This window comes from Macaca fascicularis, chromosome 14 (genome assembly GCF_037993035.2).
Source record: "Macaca fascicularis isolate 582-1 chromosome 14, T2T-MFA8v1.1".
Classification (NCBI taxonomy): Eukaryota; Metazoa; Chordata; class Mammalia; order Primates; family Cercopithecidae; genus Macaca; species Macaca fascicularis.
Genome location: NC_088388.1, coordinates 51,008,628 through 51,030,885, shown reverse-complemented (window position 1 = coordinate 51,030,885; position 22,258 = coordinate 51,008,628). Strand labels below are relative to the sequence as shown.

The following is a 22,258-nucleotide window of genomic DNA, read 5'->3' as shown; positions in this document are numbered from 1 at the left end:
GTACATTGATCTTTGAAAGACTTTAATTATCATCTGATTTTCCTTTCTATGCCATTTGGAATTATAAATGGTAATTTTTTATTTGTTTGGCACTACCAAAAAGTGCAATGTTTGGAAAAAGAAATCATTTCACATTGAACAGTAGTTAGACATCGTGCTCATTTTAGATAGGATTACTTGAAGCTTGGTTTTGATTTGTCAGTTTCATTAGCTTATACATGCCATATTGTAGTAATAGTCAATTCAGTATTAGATAATTCTCAGATTTTTATTATTTTATGCTATTTTATACATGAACAATTAGTATTTAATGGTCCTTTGTAAAGTTTTTTCTCAAAATGTAGTGTTAATTTGTCTGCGTGTTTAAAGTTAATTGGAAAAGTTATTTTGCCTATTCAGAGCATAAAACTTTTAGTACATTTTGTTTTATAAGTGTAGGATACCATGATGATCCCTGGGGAATCTGATTTTTTTTAATAGACAAGAAGTTCCCCGTTTTCATTTTTAAATCAAGTTGCTATGGGGCTAGCATCTTTGTCTGCTTAATTTTAAGCACGGTTACCATGACAAAACATTTATTTGGCTAATGCCTAACAGTGTCAAATATATACTGCTGGCAACTGGACTAATTTCTATCTGACTAATAAAAATCCCAAATAAAAATGGTACCTTTTAATTTTAAATGGAAAAAGATTAGTTTCTGAATATAAATTGAGTTTTAAGTTTTTCTTTTTGGTTAATTAAGATCTATTCTGATGCTTTTTTGTTAATTTTCTTTAATATCTATATCTCCCAAATTTAATATTCAGTTCTAAAATAAAGGCAAGTCAGTTGGGTGTGGTAGTTCATGCCTGTAATCCCAGCACTTTGGGAAACTGAGCCTGGCATATCGCTTGAGCTCAGGAGTTTAAGACCAGTTTGGGCAGCATGGTGAGACCCTGTCTCTCCTGATTTTATACTTTTCTTTTTTTTGAAATGTGGTCTCACCATATTGCCCAGGCTGGTTTTGAACTCCTGGGCTCAAGTACTCCTCCTGCTTGGTACTACAGGCATTCACCACCCCACCCAGCTGGTTTTGTACTTCTTGACAGGAAAAGAAAAATCACCAAGAAATTCCTTAATACATATTTTAAGTGCTGCTTTATAAAATTTATCAGTACGGCTTTAGAACATCACACTAGATAATAGTGTTGTGCTGTTATTTCCTTTTTAATTTATTAAGAAAAAGGAAGATGCAGGGGAATGAATCTTTATTGAACTCTCCTGGCCTGTTCAAGGAATAGTAAATAAACCAAGTTAGCTGGAGGGGAGTGGAGAGGGCCTTGTAGGCCATTGTTAAAACCTTAGGCTTTTACTCAGATTGAGATGAGAAGTCACTGGAGAGTGTTGAACAAAGAAGTGACATTATGTGACTTAAGCTTTAAGAGGGTTGCTTTGCTCTATTGAGAATAGATTGTACCTGGGCAAGAAAGGAAGCAAAGAATATTTAGGAGGCTTTGGTAATAATTTGGGCAAGAGAGCATGATGGCTTAGGCTAGAGTGGGAGCAATGAAGATATGATAAGTGTTTATATTCTGTACATATTATGACAGTAGAGATAACAGGATTCTCCAGTGTGATGTGTGAGAAAGAGGGGAGTTATGTTTTTGGCTTAAGCCAAGGTAATGATGAGATTGCCCCTAACTGAGATGAGGGAAGACTATGGGGAGGAAGGTCAGTTCAATTTTGGACATGTTAAGTTCAAGTTATCTATTAGACAGCCAACTGGAGATGTTGAGTAGGCTATTGGAATATAATTCTTCAGCTCAGAGAAGAAGATACATATACATTTGTGAGTCATTAGCTTATTGAAGGTATTTACACCCACAAAGTTAGATGAAATAGAAAAGAGAAGAGGTCCAAGGTCGGGGGGGTCACAGCAATGTTAAAGCATCAAAATAGTAAGTAAGACTCAGGAGACTGAGAAATACTGTTCAATGAATTAGAAAGAAATCTGAAGAATGTAATACTCCAGAAGCCAAGTGAGAAAAATAATTTCAGGGAGGAAAGAGTGTTAGATTGTGTCAAATGGTGATGGATCAGAAGGATGAAGAGAGACTTGACCATTGGTTTTAACAACATTAGAAACCTCATCAAGAACAGATTTAATGAAAAAGTGCCAAAACCTGATTAGAGTCAGCTTACCAGAGAATGAAAGGAGAAGAACTAGAAACAACCAATGAAGACAACTCTTTTGCGGAATTTTACAAAGAAATGAGATAGTGGCTAGGTTGAAGTATGATCATGATAAAGGTGTATGTATGTGTAATGAATGTGTGAGATGTGAGAAACTGAAGCATGTTTATAATCTAATTGGAATGACTTAGTAGAGAAAAAATGATGATGAGAAAGAATTGCTGCTGAAATATCTTCAGGTAGGGAGGAGGGAATCGAATCTACTACATTTATGGAAAAGTAGCTGTAGGCTGGAGCAGACAGTTAATCTGTTGTGACAGAATGAAATACCAGGTATATGGATACAGATATTAGAAGGTAATTTGATGATTTGATAAATAAAAACTAGGTCTAGGTAGATGCTTTCCATTGTTTGAAAGAAATGTATTATAAAAATTATTACCATTTTAGCATAGTGGAAAGGAATGAAATTGGAGGGAGATAAACCTGGGTTTAGATTTTAGCTCTGCCGGTTACTAGCTGGCATGTGGCAGAACTTAGTTACAATGCCCCTGTATTATTTAGGGACCCAGCAAGAAATAAAATTCACTAAAAAGTGATTCAAATAAAAACACTTTAATGAAGAGTCTACTTTGAGAGAATGAACAGCATTAAGGAATGGGCAAGATATGGTAAGGCACCTGGAAACTAGCAATTATGGAAAGCTGTTACCTCACCTGGGGCTGAAGAGGCAAGAGTGGACATGGTGGTTTTAGTTTAGTGATTGCTGAACGTATGAAGGAAGGACCAGCTGGTAAGAGCTATAGTCATGGAGGAGCACAGTTGTTGCCAGAGACAATGGTTCATAGGTAAGGAAGCAGCAGAGAAGAAGTAACTTTGATCTCTCTCTACTCCTCAATGCCATTTTTCTGCTATTGACCTCCATTGGCTAGATGTAAGCAGAAACCAGCTGCAAGGCTTCTTAGGTGTTACAGAATTTAGGGTTCACTCTCCCTAGGGTCCAGAGAAGGGCAAAAGATGAAAGTGGGAGATGAATGCCGAGTAATCAGTAGAATCATTAAGCCTCAACTTCTCCATATATAAAATGAGGCTACTGCAAAGTTGCTGTGATGTTACATGTACTGCCAAGCACCTGCTACATTGCTAGCATATAGCAGTGTTTATTAAATGACAAATATAAGATGCCACAGCATAATGGTTAGTCCTTAAAGCTTTGGAATTAGGCAGATCTAGGTTTAAGTTCTGTCCCTGTCACTTACTAATCATGAGACTTTGGGAAGTCTTTGTTTTGTCATCTGTAAAATGGGGAAATAAGGCTTACCACAGATAATTCTAGTAAAGATGAAAAGGGACAGTATATAGTAAGCGCCTAACACAGTGCTGATACATAGCATGCAGTTTAAGTTACCATGACCATCATGATATTATGTGACTGGAAAGAATAGTAAATGACATCAGTTTCCAGGTAATACTAGTCTCGTCCCCCTCCCACTCCCCCCACAGTTTTTTTTCTGCTTCTCAGTTTTTCTGCATAGGGTCATTTCTTTGTCACATAGGGTTCAAAGTTACTATCTTTGCACTCTAAACAGTAGTAGCAGTGGTAACTACTGTGCATTATTTACTGTGTTTTTATTACTTGTTCTCTGCTCTATGGGGTAAACATAATGTTGAAAGTGTTTAAAAAAAAGAAAACATAGCTTTAGTTAGTTTAACTTTTTGGCTATTCATTTATTTTGTTTTTGATTTATGTTCGCTAAACACACACAAAGAGTTAAGTGGATTTTTTTATTGGGCCTAAGTTGGAAAGCATAGAAACAGTTGGAAACACTGAATTCAATCAGTTTCATTAGCATAGATTTATATATGAAGCTCAAGTAAAATGTCATCAAGAAATAGGAGAATATAGGATGCTGTAACAGTTAATTCAGAGCCGTACTATAATAAGTATTCTTTTTAAATTTCACATAAATATAACAGTTCTGTAAGCTTGATTTGAGGGCACATACATGTTTTTCTTTTTGGTTACATAGAGAACAATGAAATAAAGCCTCATTGACGTAATTGAACCTGATAACATCTCCTGGTTGTACTGCTGATGTTTCACTGTGGTTTTGGTGGTTTTGTAGAGCTCCATAGAGCATGTTAGACTTAAAAACATATTCAAACAGAAACTTTTATCAGGATTCAACTTCTTAACCATCAAGAAAAAATGAATTTAAATAAAGGCACAGTCTTGGGTACACTTAAATCAACTTAAATAATTTTTAATAGTATATATTACTTAGAGAAATTACTGTTCCTTAATTAGTTTTGAACAAATAACCACAGTATGAAAAGAAATAATAATTTCTGGTATGGTATTATATATTAGCACAGAAGGAAAGAGATAAATATAATAATGGAAGCTCCTAAAAACAGCAAGTTAAAATTTTGTGCTTTCATTAAATGATGTCTTATAGTTCGACAGAACTACATTTTTAAAACATATCATAGCACTATAACTTTTTGTTTTAAACTGAAATTAAAAATTTAGTTTTATTTTTTAATTCTTATATTTAAGTTACTTACAAGATCTACTTTGGTATTGGGGTTTAGATGCCTAAAACTTTGCTGACTTAGAAACAATGTGTATCAGAGCATTTACTGTCTACTTGGAAGTAAAATTTTAAAATAGCTACATTTTATTATGTATGAGGAATGAGTGCTTGAACCAATATTTCTTAAAACTTTTAATGTACATGTACCGCCAACTATGCCTTCAGTATGTATGGTAGCTACCCACCAACTTAAGGTAAATGTATAAAAAAGAATCACAATTTTTGAAAACTAAAAAATTAAAATATTTTATATCAGTGTATATTTGCAATATTAAAGGTATCTCTGTTTAGCTCAATGTTGAGTAAATAGGCTGCTTGTTGTAGGTTCATTGTATATCGTCATATTCTTTTCTCATCCCTATTTCTCTTAAATTGGAAAAATCCAACCAAAATTATAATTTATGAGGAACGTCAGCAGGGGTTTTTTGGCTGTTGGTTCTGAATACTCAGATTAAACAGGGACTCCGGAATTAAGAGATTGCTCACTGAAGACTCTTTCAAGGCTGAGTCACTTGCTAAGTTGATGGACATTATCATACTTGAAAGTTTAAGAAATAGAGGCTTTTGCATTTTATTGAAAATAGCACTGTTTGCTCTTTATATTTTATATTTGCTTTTAAATATTTTATTTTCTCAGTTTTTGCACAGCACACTGAAAAGATGTATACTCTGTATCCAAAAAGTTGAGTGCATTTACATTTATGCTATTTCTTTAACATTGAACTCAGCATAATGTATTTTAACCACCAGCCCTTTTCTGTGAAAACAACAACAACAAAAACAGGGTATATAAATTTGCAGTTAGTGTAGTACTCCTTGCTTAGCAAAGCTTTTTCTTGATGTGCAGACAACTGATTTTTTCTCTCAGGACTGATTTCAACACATTTTTCCCAGTCTATATCATAGTTTACAAAATAAATATTAAAGTAGGAAAAAATTATCTTTTATAGTATGGATTTTTCAGAGGTAAAAACATAAAAACTTGTCTGCTATTCTTTCTCATGTGTATTACACATATACCAAGAGCTGATTTGGACTCTGCACTTCAGTGCACTTATCAAGCAGTAAAGTAAAATATCTGGTTTTTCTTTCAGCATAATGTTCATCATTTGTGTGGCTGAGAGTTTTATAAATCTCTCAGCAATAGTCTATCTTTTTTATATGCTTTTGCTAGGAGGAGCACAGAATCTGAATGGTGCCTGTGTAGTTTTTGTCTCTTCTCTTTTAGGAACAAAAATCTTCAGTTTCGTATATGAAAGCATTTTGTGCTTGTTTTAGAAAGATTCTGTTCATTTACCAAAGAGGTTTTTATGTTTTTTTTTGAAAACGTTCCATAGCTTCATGTCATTATTTGATAAAGTTTCAAAATAGACAACATCCAGAAGAATATGGGGTAAATGAATTACCAGTCAAAAAGAAATCCAGCTTTTAGATAGTTGCTGTTTTATGTGCTAGTAAAATTTTTGGTTTTATCCCGTTGTATGGTATTATAACACGCACAGATTTATATTGTTTGCATTAGAGTCCTATTCTTGATTTAGGCTTAACATTTATTCTGAGCTATTTATGTTACCTTGTTTTTATCAATACCTTAGGCTTTAGAAACCAGTTTTGAGCCATTTATTTATTTTATTGATTGGGGAGTATAATGCAACACAATGAAAATAATGCAAATTTAAAAGATATAAATAATATTCAAATGGTGTAAAAATACTTTAGGAAAGATGATTTGTTCTCTTTTAGAATAATGCACGTCTTAGAGAACTTTTTCAGCTTTTAAGAATATAATTTGTTAAGATAATGAGATTTCTGTGGAAATCAAAATTAACCTTATAGTTCACAATTATGAAATATATGCAAACTAAATTGTTTCCTTTTTCCCTCTAACTATTCTGGGACAAGGAGGAACAACTAGTGATTGACAGATCATAATTTGATAAATAATGGCTAATACTCTATTACTGTTTCCTAGTTTAAAATTTTATGTTTTTAAATATATATATATTTCATGTATACGTATATGTAATCTAATATTACAGAGACACTTAGCAGTATTTTCATTAAGTATTTGCTCTTTGCATATTTCTCACTTTATTCTGTCATTAGTTCTCCCACTGTCCAGGATCATTCCTATCAAGTACAAGCATGCTTTAGAACCTATCATGTTAAAAAAAAAAAGTATTATTCCCACATTTTTTTCTAACGATTGCTTCATTTCATTCTTGCCTTTACAGCACAGTTTTTCAAAAGAGTTTTCTCTAGTCACTTTCTCTACTTCCTTACCTTCCTAAATTCATCTTAACTTTTAACTAAAGCTGAACAAATATTTATGAAATACATGTAAAGTATAGAGACTAAAGAAACAGACACCATTGACCCACCATTACTGTTATTTTTGAACATTGCCATTAACATTGAAGTTCCCCGTGTGTCACTCCTGGATCTGGTTCACTTCTTTCTCTTTTAGAGATAATCACCATCCTGAATTTCTTTACAGTTTACCATATGTATTTCTAATAAGCATATCTCAGTGTGTATTTCATTTTAAATGAGTGAAGTTATACTGTATGTATCTGTCTGTGATTTGCTTTTCTTGTTCAACATTGTTTCTGAGATCCATCCATATACTATGTAGCTGTATGTACTTCATTCATTTTCACTGCTGTACTCCATTGTATGAATATACCAAAATTTTTCTTTTATTGTTGATGAACATTTGGATTGTATCTAGTTTTTTGCTACCCTAAGCTGCACAGCTATGTGCATTCTTCTTGTCTCCTTCTGTCAAACTGTAGCAAAGGACCAAGTTTTTGAGTTTTTCCCTGATCTGTTGTGGATTGATGCTTTTGTAAAATATACTAAAAATGTCTCACCAATGTCAAATTGCTATAAAAATATATAAACCTTTACTCTGAATTTCTGTATTTATCTTGTATGGACTGCATTTTGAATACTGCTCTAAGATGTGTACCTAGCTGTGGAATTCCTGGGTCGTTCATCTTCTATTACTTATGGAGAAAATTGTTTTCTCAAAATCGCTAATATTCTAGTTGCTCAAATTACACAGAAGGCAGTCTGCCAGCTCTTTGTGGCTTTCTGTGTATCTGCTTTCAATTCCTAATATGAAGGGGATTTCACAGTAAGACCTGCTGCTTTAGGGTAATGTAATTTTCATCCTAGAGAAATTGACTGCAAATAAGATTAGGCTTTGCTTAAGAATTGATTCAAAGCTAACCTAGCAAGCACAAGTGAGAGAAAACTATGATAATGGGATAAAGGGCCAGGATGAGTGAATTTATTGAGGGAGATGGTCTGTAATATTGTAATACTACAATATTGTAATATGCAATATTGTGGAAGATGGTCTGTAATATTGTAATACTACAATATTGTAATATGCAATATTGTGGAAGATGGTCTGTAATATTGTAATACTATAATATTGAAATATTGTAATACAAAATGCTACGGTAGAGAGATCTAAAGAAAGCAAGCAGAGAAAAAAAAGCATTGTACATAGTAAGATTTTTAGAGACCTTTAGGAGTCCAGTTAAAATAGGGCATACATTCCTTCTCATGTTAGCAGCCTTCCTTCTGCATAGGCAGCCTTACAATTGTCTCAATGCGTTAGAGAACTTTCACAAAATATAAGCTGAGATTGCTCTTATAAGTAAGCAGCAGGACTACTTTATATCAGTGTTTCTCTACTGTATTTTCATTACAACCCCAAATCCAGGAAAAAAAATATATATGTTTATATTATATATAATATACAAAATATTATCTATACATATGTAAAATATTATATATACATATATAAATATGTTATACATATGTTTCCCTAATCTCCCACTTCATGTCATTTTCATACCAAAGATGTACAGTACATCTGTTTGTATACTGTAACCTTTGGAGGGCTATGAACCATTTTAATTTTCAAGATTTTTTTTTTTTTCCCCAAGAACCAATTACCACCTGTTTGGGAGTGATAGCACCCCTGTTGAGAATATATCACATGAATACAAACATGGCTCTTGGCATTAGAGTACAAATATTTAAAAAGGTAATGTTTATTTAATCATATAGGTCAATGAAGTGGGGAAGGCAGACTACTCAATGTTAAGAAACCATTCTAATGAAAGTATGCTTGAGTGAGCAACAAATCAACTTCTACTTAGGGTAATGAATCAGGGAAATAAGGTATACAAGTATTTTTCTCTGTTTGATGGTGTTATTGTGGGAGAAGTATAGAAATATGGATCAGATGATAGTACAGTTAGGTAAGGTTGTAGACCAAGAATGCAAATTAGTTCATTGATGCCTATCTCATAGGTGATTTTTAGTGATACATGGTATGGCTCTGTTTTCACTTCTGTCTCTTCTATACATCTATTCGTGAACTTAAGAAAACATCAGATTTATAGATGTCATGATAATGGGAGGAATGAAGAATAGGGTAGTTGACATTCTCAATCTCCAAAGAAACTGACAGGCTAAAATAAGGGCAGAAGTAAAGTATTGCCGTTGGGTCTAAAAAGCCATATTTATAAGAATAGCATGGAGGAAAATGGATCATAACAATATCATGTATAAAAGAAACTTAGGGATTTTAGGTTATGTTAATCTTTTTTTTTTTTTTTTTGAGACGGAGTCTTGCTCTGTAGCCCGGGCTGGAGTGCAGTGGCGGGATCTCAGCTCACTGCAAGCTCCGCCTCCCGGGTTTACGCCATTCTCCTGCCTCAGCCTCCGGAGTAGCTGGGACCATTCTCCTGCCTCAGCCTCCGGAGTAGCTGGGACTACAGGCGCCCGCCACCTCGCCTGGCTAGTTTTTTGTATTTTTAGTAGAGACGGGGTTTCACGGTGTTAGCCAGGATGGTCTCGATCTCCTGACCTCGTGATCCGCCCGTCTCGGCCTCCCAAAGTGCTGGGATTACAGGCTTGAGCCACCGCGCCCGGCCGGTTATGTTAATCTTAAGAAGCATTTTAGGAAGCTGTTAACATCTTTATTTGCAGTAATTAGTGTCCCTTGAATCTAGATTATATGCTGATTAAATCACAACCTGAAATAATTATATCAGGATCACATTTAGGACCATATAAAATATTGCTTAAATTTAATGTGTCTGTTATATATGTGGTATACTTTGCATGTAGTTATATCAGAGCCATTTTGTGGGCACTGGTTCATGAGCCTTCTAAGTGATTGTACTGTGTCTGAATTTTCTTTGGGAAGAAATAGATTTTTCTTCAGTGGTAAGAAAGAAATTACGTTCTGCAAGGATATTGATGAGGAGATGGTGTTAATGATAATTGACAATTTTTTGAGTGATTAAGCATGGGTGTATTATGTAAAATATGAGTCAACAAACTGTAGTCCACTGACCAAATCCTGCCAGCAGCCTGTTTTTGTATGACCTTTGAGCTAATAATTTTTTTTTGCATTTTAAAGGGTTATAAAACAAAAACAAAAAGCAAAGAATATGCCATAGAGACCTTATGTGGCCTGCAAAGCCCCAAATAAGATCTTTTGCAACCAGAAAACTTAAGCCTGAAGGACAAGAAACAACACAGATAGTTCAATATATAGAAATTATATGATTATATTACAGATTAGGCTCATATTCAATAAAGGTTCAGAGCTATGTACAAAATAGCTGTTATAATGTATTATTTAATCAAAAGGAGAAGACCTATTTAACTCAGTAAATGTCAAAGAAATTTAGGATTGATGATAGGTAGCAGTTATAACTTCCTGAATTAAAGTTAATTTTATCTCCTTGGGCATATGTAGTGACTACTATATTGGGTTGGGAAGCAGCCAAAAAGCTTGTTAGGAAGAAGGGTAGGAAAAAAAACTAGTCTGAGACTCAAGTTACCGTTGATAGGCTAGTCTATCAAGGAGACAGACAGGAAAACAATCACTAATTATCTGCATATCAAAAGGAGTATGTGCTGCTTTTGATAAATCCATTCCTTTATACTTAATCTAACCCCAAGGACAACAAGCTTTTCAAAATGTTTTTGACAGAAGTACCTTATTGGTAAGAAGATAGCATCACCCATCACCCATGATGAGCCTTTGGAGATGGTGGGTAGGCAGAGAATATCTGATGATGTGTAATATTTCTTTTATTTTTTGTGACTTAATGTGGTTTTGGATTTATATTTTCCTTTTTGTGGTAATATTTGAAGATTAATATGGCTTGTTTTAGTTACTTTATTGTGATAATTCTTTATTTTGATTTCTCAATTACAGATTGTATTAATTAATGAAATATTCTGTCTGGAGATAATTTTTATTCTCACCATTCCAGTATCTCTTCCAGATTTTGAGCTATATTAGATAATTGTAATGGAAAATGCTCAATTTTGTCTTTACATATTCTTGTTTATTTATTTCTGGTTTGTAACCAAGTGAATTTTTTTTTTCCAGATGATTCTTTGGGATTGGGATTTAAAGCAATGGTATAAGCCTCATTATCAAGTAAGTATAAGTAATATCACTAAATAATACCTGTGATGAAACTTTTGACACTTAAAGATTTGCAATATTTCTGTGCCATAAGATTTTCTTTAACTAAACTCATAAGTTAACTAGAACCTTCATTGAGGTAGATTTTTTAAAAATACATTTTAATTATAAGGGAAAAAGAAAATGATAAAAAACCAAATTTATATAAATTGTTATGAAAATATTGCTAATATAATCTGGGCTCGGAATCAACTCATATTTCTATATTAAGAATAAGATTTTTTTCTTTTCTGATGTAGACCACTGATCTATAAAGGGGAAAAAATAGATGGAAGGCCATATCTGAGACAAAGCAAAGCAATTGGCAACATATTTTATTAGGGAAGTAAAGATACCCAACTTTTATTTTTTGGTAAACTTTTTATTGAATTATAACATACATGCAGAAAAGTGTACAGCTCAATTTTCAGAAGTTAAACATCCCATGTAACTGATACCGATATGAAGAAATGGAATGTTTCCAGTATCTCAGAAGCCTTGCTTATGCCCAATTCCAGTCATTACCTATATCCTCAAAGGTAAATCCTATCCGACTTCTAGTTACTAGTTTTGCTAATTTTTGAACACTATATATATACAAATGAAATAATATGTGTTAAGATTAATTTTTTGAATACCTAAGTAATATATGTTTATATCAGATAAAATGAAAATAGAAGTATTTAATATAAGGAGGAAAAAGAAAAATCACTCATAAAACATCAAGCAATAACTATGTTAACTGTGTTAACTTTTGATGTATATCTTTATTGATCTTTCCCATTATGCCAAATTTACTTAATAATTCTAATAGCGTATTTGAAGATTAAGTCTTGAAGTACACAATAATGTTATCTATGAGTAAAGACAGATTTATTTATTTATTTCCAAACCTATGCCTTTTATTTCGTTTTCTCATGTTATTGTACTGTCTAGGACCTTCAATTCAGTGTTGAATGGAAGTGGTATGAGTAGGCAGCCTTGTTTTTCTTCATGAACTCAGGGAGAAAGTGTTCAACATATCACCACTAATGCTTTTTTATAGATACCCTTTAGCAGATTAAGGAAGTTTTATTCTAATTCTAGTTTACTAAGGACTTTTTTTCTCTTTTTAAGTCATGAGTGGATATAGAATTTTATCAGATGCTTTTTCTGCATCTACTCAAATGATTCGAGAATTTTTTTCTAATTATTCTACTAATGTGGTGAATTGCATTAATTGGTGTGTTTGTTAAACCATCCGTGTATTCCCAGAATAAAGTAAATTTGATCAAGATGTATTTTTAAAAAATCTTTATCCCTATATTCCATTTGTTAATGTTTTGTTTAGAAATTTTGAATTTGTGTTTATGAGAGAGTGTTGGCCTATAAATTCTTACTTTTCATAATGTTCTTGGCATTATATTGGTATCACGGTTACCAAGAACCTTGATATCAAAATAAAATAAGGTGAGATATTTACCCTTTCTATTATCTCAAAAACTTTGGGTAAGGTTAAAAATTGGTATTATTTCCTCCTTTAACGTTTGGAAGAATGCTCTGGTGAAGCTACCTCACCTTGAATAATTCTTTTGTGGACAAATTTTAAGTTATGGATTCAATTTCTTTGTTTTAGTACTATTTAGGTTTTCCATCTTTTCTTCTAACAATTGAGTTACTTGTGTTTTTCTAGGAATTCCTTTTTTTGTTGTTCCTTCTGGCATTTGTGAGACTGCTGAAAGCCCTATTTTAATTTCCAAATAGAAATCTTTTTGAGGATTTCTACTTGGTTTATCTCTCTCTCTTAGCCACTTTTATAAATTGACAAATGCCTTTAGAGGAAAAGCAGGTCTGAATTTAAGCTCACTACTTTGTTTTTCTCATCACTTTGAGATCTTGTTTGGCCCTCCCTGTCTTCATAACTCTGAACTGCAATTTCAGTCTTCCACCCCCTTGAGACTATAGATCTCTACTCTGTTTCCTGGCCTCTTTTGTGCTTTTCATCCTCTCTGCTCTGTGCCAGTTATGAATCAGCAGAAAATTCCTAGAGGGAAAAGAGTAGCACAGAATGTTGGGTTTCTTTTAATCTTTTCTCTTAATTCTGGGTTCTTGGCCCTTTATGCCCTGGCTGTTTGGTTGTGTTTTGATGCCTTGAAATGTATGCTATTTATATTTTATTTCAGCTTTTCTAGTTGTTCTAGACAGAAGAGTTGGTCTGATACAAACCAGTCCCTCTTGGCTGGAATATTAGGCAAGCCTCTTAAGACACTCTGAACCTATTTTCTCACCTACAAATTGAGAATAATACCAGTTCCCTCAAAGGGCTAATTAATATGTGCCTAGTACTCAGTACAAATGTGAGCCAATATTATATAAATTTCAATAATAATAAATACTAACCTGAACTTGAAGTATAAGACAGAAATGAGCATTTTTTTCTTTAAAAGGCCAGAGAGTAAATATTTTAGCATTTGCAGGTCATACAGCCATTGCTACCTTCTGCCACCCCTACTGCTTCTCCTCCTTCTCTCCTTTTTCCTCTTCTCCCTGCCACTCCTCTTCTTTTTTAATAGCCATTTAAAACATAAAAACTATTCTCAACTTTCTGTTTAACAATCAAGATTTTGCCAAAAAAAAAGTGAATGGAAAATAGGAATTTAAGTTCAACTTTTAAAATTGTGGCAAATAATTTGAATATTCAATTTGATCTGTCACTCTCTTGCTCATTTCTCTCCTGTTTCACCCAGAGTAAAAGTCTTTGTCATGTACGTAAAAGAACTTGCACAACATGGTTCCCTCCCTTACTCTCTTGTACTTCTCTTTGTCTTCTGCTACTTTCTCCTTCATTTACTCTGTTCCAGCTGCACTGGCCTCCTTATTATTCCCCAAGCAAGTCAGACAGGCTTCTAACTCAGGTCTTTGCACTTGCTAGTCTTTCTGCCTGGAATGCTTATTTCCAACACCTTGTCATGTCTTTACATAAGCATTTCCTTCTTAGTGAGGCATACCCCAACTATCCTCTCTAAAATTGCATTGCGTTCTATCACATCTTTTTCCCTTAACTTACTTTATTTTCTATTTTTAGCAACCTGTTCAAAATCTATTATATACGACCCTTTATTACTCATATTACTTAGCTTGGAATCAATTGTTCTCAAAAATTTGGTCCCAACATGTCTTTCCAGCCTGTTTTTCATTGCTTTCTTATATAATCTATACTTTAACAATTTCATGTTCCCTGTATAGCATTATTTTACTGCTTAAAAATTGTATTTTACCACGTTTATACTTGTATTTATGCGGTGTCCATTTTGTGCAGTATACTTCCCCAATACATTTTTGTTTTGTTTTATTGTAAACAAATATAAATATAATCCTAACAAATTTTTAGGGCCCAGCTCAAAATGCTACCCCTTCCATAAAATTTCTGTTACCATCCAAATGTAAGTTTTCTATATCTCTTTTGAACTCTAATGCCATTTTGTCGCTATATATATATATATTTCATTTTTTGAGATGAAGTTTTGCTCTTGTTGCCCAGGCTGGAGTGCAATGGCATGATCTCAGCTCACCGCAACCTCCACCTCCCGGGTTCAAGCGATCCTCCTGCCGTAGCCTCCCAAGTAGGTGCGATTACAGGCATGCACCACCACGCCTGGCTAATTTTGTATTTTTAGTAGAGATGGGGTTTCTCCATGTTGGTTAGGCCGGTCTCGAACTCCTGACCTCAGGTGATCTCCCCACCTCGACCTCCCAAAGTGCTGAGATTACAGGGGTGAGTCACCACGCCTGGCCATTTTGTCTATATTTTTATATCTTCACTTTCTGCTAATAATAACAGTACTATCTTTGCCTTTAGTTATTTGTACTATACATTACTTTATATGCTCTGTGTGTGTTACCATATTTATTTCTCTCTTTTCCTCCTTGCTAAGTACAGTTATTAACTCTGGAAATAATGTAAGAGGAAATCAAGTGAGAACTATGAAAAATGGAAAGAGGAAGGCAGACTGACTAGGGACCTTAGTACAGGAAAAACAACACAGTGACAGAGTCTCTTATGACCCACACCCAACAGCAAAACATGGTCTAGGCCCCCACTCTCAACCTATAAACATAAGGTGACACAGGTAGGCTTATTCTTTACCCCAGATTAAACAAGAGCCCTGCCAACAACACTAAGCAAGTCTGGTGGCTCTAGCAAGGGGGAATTAATTTGGAGCCACTGGCAATCAGTGGCTAGGGAGAAGCTTTCTCCTTCCCTCCTGGGCATGAGACTCCCCTTCCCCACTGACAGACACTTGGTAGCCAATGTGCCTGGCAAAGGGGATATCCTTACAAATGCCTAGCCCAGAAAGTGATCTTTATTCCTGTGGCCTGGAGACTCCTTTCTGTCCCCTAAAGGAACCAGATGACTCAACCTGAGGAAGCTCTCTCTCCCTCTACCCTAAGGTACTAATATGGACTAGTGGGAACTCAAGGGGCACCAAAAAAAAAAAAAAAAAAAATCAAACACACCAAAATGATTGTGAATGCTTTGAAAATTGTCATCCAAACCACAGCCCACAAAAGTACACCAGGACCTGTGTGACAAACCTAAATGGGGATACTGCCTTCTAATGTCAAAGATTTTGGTAGGACCCAGAGTCTTGTAAGTTATAGTCAAAATATTGAGAATAAAATAAAAAATCACCCATCATACCAAAGCAAGAAAATCACAAATTGAATAAGAAAAAGGAATGACAACACCAAGGTGAATCAGATTTGGAATCATCTGGCAAGGATTTTTAAAGCAAACATCATAAAAATGCTCTAACAAATAATTACAAAGTATCTTGAAACAAATGGAAGAAGAAAGAAAATATTAGCAAAAGAAATATAAATTATAAAAAAACAAATGGAAATTATAGAGCTGAAAAATACAATAATAGAAATTTTAAATTACTGGATAAGATGAATAACAAAGTAGAGATGACAGTAGGATAGAATCTGTGAGCTTAAGCATAGATCAATAGAATTTACCCAATTTTTACAACGTAGAGAAAACAGAAACAAAATGAACAGAGTCCTAGGGACCTGTTGGGCAGTAACAAAGAACCAACATTTGTATTATTGGTGTTTGAGAAGGAGAAAGAGGGTGGGATTGAAAGAGTATTTGAAGAAATAATGGCTGAAAACTTCACAAATTTAGCCAAAAACATAATCCTACAGATTCAAGAAGCTTTCTGAACCCCAAATAGTATCAACCTCTCAAAATCTACTCTAAGACATGTCATAATTAAACTTCTGAAAGCTAAAGACAAAGAGAATATCTTAAAAAGCATCCAGAGAGAAACAACACATTACCTATAGGGGAACACCAATTCAAGTAATAGCATATTTCTCACTTAAAACCATGAAGACCAGAAGGAAGTGGCAGAACACTTTTGAAGTACTGGAAGAAAATGGCTGTAAAGTCTATATCCAGCAAAAGTATTCTTTAAGAATGAAGGGGGGTAGGTTCCAAGATGGCCGAATAGGAACAGCTCCAGGCTACAGCTCCCAGCATGAGCGATGCAGAAGACAGGCGATTTCTGCATTTCCAACTGAGGTACCGGGTTCATCTCACTGGGGCTTGTTGGACAGTGGGTGCAGGACAGTGGGGGCAGCCCACAGACTGTGAACCTAAGCAGGGCGAGGCATCACCTCACCCAGGAAGTGCAAGAGGTAGGGAAATTCCCTTTCCTAGCCAAGGGAAGCCGTGACAGATGGCACCTGGAAAATTGGGTCATTCCCACTCTAATACTGCACTTTTCCAATGGTCTTAGCAAATGGCACACAGGGAGATTATATCCTGCGCCTGGCTCGGAGGGTCTCACACCCACAGAACCTTGCTCACTGCTAGAACAGCAGTCTGAGATTGAACTGCAAGGCAGCAGTGAGGCTGGGAGAGGGGCGCCCGCCATTACTGAGGCTTGAGTAGGTAAACAAAGCCACAAGGAAGCCGCTTTGGAGCCCTCGGCAGCTCAAGGAGGCCTGCCCGCCTCTGTAGACTCCAATGCTGGGGGCAGGGCATAGCTGAACAAAAGGCAGCAGAAACTTCTGCAGACTTAAATGTTCCTGTCTGACAGCTTTGAAGAGAGTAGTGATTCTCCCAGCACAGAGTTTGAGATCTGAGAACGGACAGACTTCCTCCTCAAGTGGGTCCCTGACTCCTGAGTAGCCTAACTGGGAGGCACCTCCCAGTAGGGGCTGAAGGACACCTCATACAGCTGGATGCCCCTCTGAGAGGAAACTTCCAGAGAAACGATCAGGCAGGAACATTTGCCCTTCTGCAATATTTGCAGTTCTGCAGCCTATGCTAGTGATACCCAGGCAAACAAGGTCTGGAGTCGACCTCAGGCAAAATCCAACAGACCTGCAGCTGAGGGTCCTGACTGTTAGAAGGAAAATTAACAAACAGAAAGGACATCCACACTAAAAGCCCATCTGTATGTCACCATCATCAAAGACCAAAGGTGGATAAAACCACAAAGATGGGGAGAAACCAGAGCAGAAAAGCTGAAAATTCTAAAAATCAGAGCACCTCTCCCCCTCCAAAGGAACGCAGCTCCTCGCCAGCAACGGAACAAAGCTGGCCAGAGAATGACTGACGAGTTGAGAGAAGAAGGCTTCAGACGATCAGACTTCTCGGAGCTAAAGGAGGAAGTTCAAACCCATCGCAAAGAAGCTAAAAACCTTGAAAAAAGATTAGACGTATAGCTAACTAGAATAACCAGTTTAGAGAAGTTCCTACATTACCTGATAGAGCTGAAAATCATGGCACGAAAACTACGTGACGCATGCACAAGCTTCAGTAGCCGATTTGATCAACTGGAAGAAAGGATATCAGTGATTGAAGATCAAATGAATGAAATGAAGCGAGAAGAGAAGTTTAGAGAAAAAACAGTAAAAAGAAATCAACAAAGCCTCCAAGAAATATGGGACTATGTGAAAAGACCAAATCTACATCTCATTGGTGTACCTGAAAGTGACGGGGAGAATGGAACCAAGTTGGAAAACACTCTTCAGGATATTATCCAGGAGAACTTCCCCAACCTAACAAGGCAGGCTGACATTCAAATTCAGGAAATACAGAGAACAGCAAAAAGATACTCCTCGAGAAGAGCAACTCCAAGACACATAATTGTCAGATTCACCAAAGTTGAAATGAAGGAAAAAATGTTAAGGGCAGCCAGAGAGAAAGGTCGGGTTACCCACAAAGAGAAGCCCATCAGACTAACAGTGGATCTCTCAGCAGAAACTCTACAAAACAGAAGAGAATGGGGGCTAATATTCAACATTCTTAAAGAAAAGAATTTTCAACCTAGAATTTCATATCCAGCCAAACTAAACTTCTTAAGTGAAGGAGAAATAAAATCCTTTATAGACAAGCAAATGATGAGAGATTTTGTCACCACCAGGCCTGCCCTACAGGACAACTGGTACCAGCCACTGCAAAAACATGCCAAATTGTAAAGACCATCGACACTATGAAGAAACTGCATCAGCTAACAAGCAAAATAACCACCTAACATCATAATGACAGGATCAAATTCACACATAACAATATTAACCTTAAATGTAAATGGGCTAAGTGATCCAATTAAAAGACACAGACTGGCAAACTGGATAAAGAGTCAAGACCCATCAGTGTCTTGACTTATTCAGGAGACCCATCTCACGTGCAGAGACAGACATAGGCTCAAAATATAGGGATGGAGGAAGATCTACCAAGCAAATGGAAAACAATAAAAAGCAGGGGTTGCAATCCTAGTCTCTGATAAAACAGACTTTAAGCCAACAAAGACCGAAAGGGACAAAGAAGGCCATTACATAATGGTAAAGGGATCAATTCAACAGGAAGAGCTAACTATCCTAAATATATATGCACCCAATACAGGAGCACCCAGATTCATAAAGCAAGTCCTTAAGAGACTTAGAAAGAGTCTTAGACTCTAACACAATAATAATGGGAGACTTTAACACCCCACTGATAACATTAGACAGATCAACGAGACAGAAAGTTAACAAGGATATCCAGGAATTGAACTCAGCTCTGCACCAAGCGAATGGACCTAATAGACATCTACAGAACTCTCCACCCCAAATCTACAGAATATACATTCTTCTCAGCACCACATCACACTTATTCCAAAAATGACCACATAGTTGGAAGTAAAGCACTTGTCAGCAAATGTGTAAAAGAGCAGAAATTATAACAAACTATTTCTCAGACCACAGTACAATCAAACTAGAACTCAGGATTAAGAAACTCACTCAAAACCACTCAGCTACATGGAAACTGAACAACCTTCTGAATGACTACTGGGTACATAGTGAAAAGAAGGCAGAAATAAAGATGTTCTTTGAAACCAATGAGAACAAAGACACAACATACCAGAATCTCTGGGACACATTTAAAGCAGTGTGTAGAGGGAAATTCATAGCACTAAATGCCCATAAGAGAAAGCAGGAAAGATCTAAAATTGACATCCTAACATCACAATTAAAAGAACTAGAGAAGCAGGAGCAAACACATTCAAAAGCTAGCAGAAGGCAAGAAATAACTAAGATCAGAGCAGAACTGAAGGACAAAGAGACACAAAAAACCCTTCAAAAAATCAATGAATCCAGGAGCTAGTTTTTTGAAAAGATCAACAAAATTGATAGACCACTAACAAGATGAACGAAGAAAAGAGAGAAGAATCAAACAGATGCAATAAAAAATGATGAAGGGGTTATCACCACTGACCCCACAGAAATACAAACTACCATCAGAGAATACTATTTACACCTCTATACAAATAAACTGGAAAATCTAGAACAAATGGATAAATTCCTGGACACATACACCCTCCCAAGACTAAACCAGGAAGAAGTTGAATCCCTGAATAGACCAATAACAGGCTCTGAAATTGAGGCAGTAATGAAGAGCCTACCAACCAAAAAGTACAGGACCAGATGGATTCACAGTTGAATTCTACCAGTGGTACAAAGAGGAGCTGGTACCATTCATTCTGAAACGATTCCAATCAATAGAAAAAGAGGGAATCCTCCCTAACTCATTTTATGAGGCCAACATCATCCTGATACCAAAGCCTGGCAGAGACACAACAAAAAAAAGAGAATTTTAGACCAATATCCCTGATGAATATCGATGCGAAAATCCTGAATAAAATACTGGCAAACCGAATCCAGCAGCACATCAAAAAGCTTATCCACCATGATCAAGTGGGCTTCATCCCTGGGATGCAAGGCTAGTTCAACATATGCAAATCAATAAACGTAATCCATCATATAAACAGAGCCAATGACAAAAACCACATGATTATCTCAATAGATGCAGAAAAAGCCTTCGACGAAATTCAACAGCCCTTCATGCTAAAAACTCTCAATAAATTCGGTATTGATGGGGTGTATCTCAAAATAATAAGAGCTATTTATGACAAACCCACAGCCAATATCATACTGAATGGGCAAAAACTGGAAGCATTCCCTTTGAAAACTAGCACAAGACAAGGATGCCCTCTCTCACCACTCCTATTCAACATAGTGTTGGAAGTTCTGGCCAGGGCAATCAGGCAGGAGAAAGAAATAAACGGTATTCAGTTGGGAAAAGGGGAAGTCAGATTGTCCCTGTTTGTAGATGACATGATTGTATATTTAGAAAACCCCATCACCTCAGCCCAAAATCCCCTTAAGCTGATAAGCAACTTCAGAAAAGTCTCAGGATAGAAAATCAATGTGCAAAAATCACAAGCATTCTTATACACCAATAACAGACAAACAGAGAGCCAAATCATGAGTGAACTCCCATTCACAATTGCTTCAAAGAGAATAAAATACCTAGGAATCCAACTTACAAGGGACGTTAAGGACCTCTTCAAGGAGAATTACAAACCACTGCTCAACGAAATAAAAGAGGACACAAACAAATGGAAGAACATTCCATGCTCATGGATCAGAAGAATCAATATCGTGAAAATGGGCATACTGCCCAAGGTAATTTATTTATAGATTCAATGCCATCCCCATCAAGCTACCAATGAGTTTCTTCACAGAATTGGAAAGAACTTATTTAAAGTTTATGTGGAACCAAAAAGGAGCCTGCATTGCCAAGACAATCCTAAGCCAAAAGAACAAAGCTGGAGGCATCACGCTACCTGACTTCAAACTATACTACAAGCCTACAGTAATCAAAACAGCATAGTACTGGTAACAAAACAGAGATATAGATCAATGGAACAGAACAGAGCCCTCAGGAATAATACTACACATCTACAACCATCTGATCTTTGACAAACCTGAGAGAAGCAAGAAATGGGGAAAGGATTCCCTTTTTAATAAATGGTGTTGGGAAAACTGGCTAGCCATATGTAGAAAACTGAAACTGGATCCCTTCCTTACACCTTATACAAAAATTAATTCAAGATGGATTAAAGACTTAAATGTTAGACCTAAAACCATAAAAACCTTAGAAGAAAACTGAGGTAATACCATTCAGGACATAGGCATGGACGAGAACTTCATGTCTAAAACACCAAAAGCAATGGGGCAACAAAAGCCAAAATTGAGAAATGGGATCCAATTAAACTAAAGAGTTTCTGCACAGCAAAAGAAACTACCATCAGAGTGAACAGGCAACCTACAGAATAGGAGAAAAGTTTTACAATCTACCCATCTGACAAAGGGTTAATATCCAGAATCTAGAAAAAACTTAAAAAAAGTTACAAGTAAAAAATCAAACAGCCCCATCAAAAAGTGGGTGAAGGGTAGGAACAGACAGTTCTCAAAAGAAGACATTTATGCAGCCAACAGACACATGAAAAAATACTCATCATCACTCGCCATCAGAGAAATGCAAATCAAAACCACAACGAGATACTATCTCACACCAGTTGGAAAAGTGCTCATTAAACAGTCAGGAAACAACAGGTGCTGGAGAGGATGTGGAGAAATAGGAACACTTTTACAC

At 35.8% G+C, this 22,258-nt stretch overlaps 1 protein-coding gene across 4 annotated transcripts in view; it reads left to right on the top strand.

The window, feature by feature from the left end:
* The window catches only part of PDE3B (phosphodiesterase 3B), a 205,727-nt gene that overhangs the window by 100,425 nt on the left and 83,044 nt on the right, over positions 1 to 22,258 (top strand). For all 4 annotated transcript variants that reach the window (XR_012423377.1, XM_005578550.5, XM_074014222.1 and 1 more), the window contains exon 2: positions 11,206 to 11,256. Coding sequence is in view for 2 of the 4 variants with exons in the window: in XM_005578550.5 (XP_005578607.3) it covers positions 11,206 to 11,256 (51 nt within the window). In the remaining 2 variants the exon portion in view is untranslated. The remainder of the gene's footprint in view (positions 1 to 11,205; positions 11,257 to 22,258) is intronic.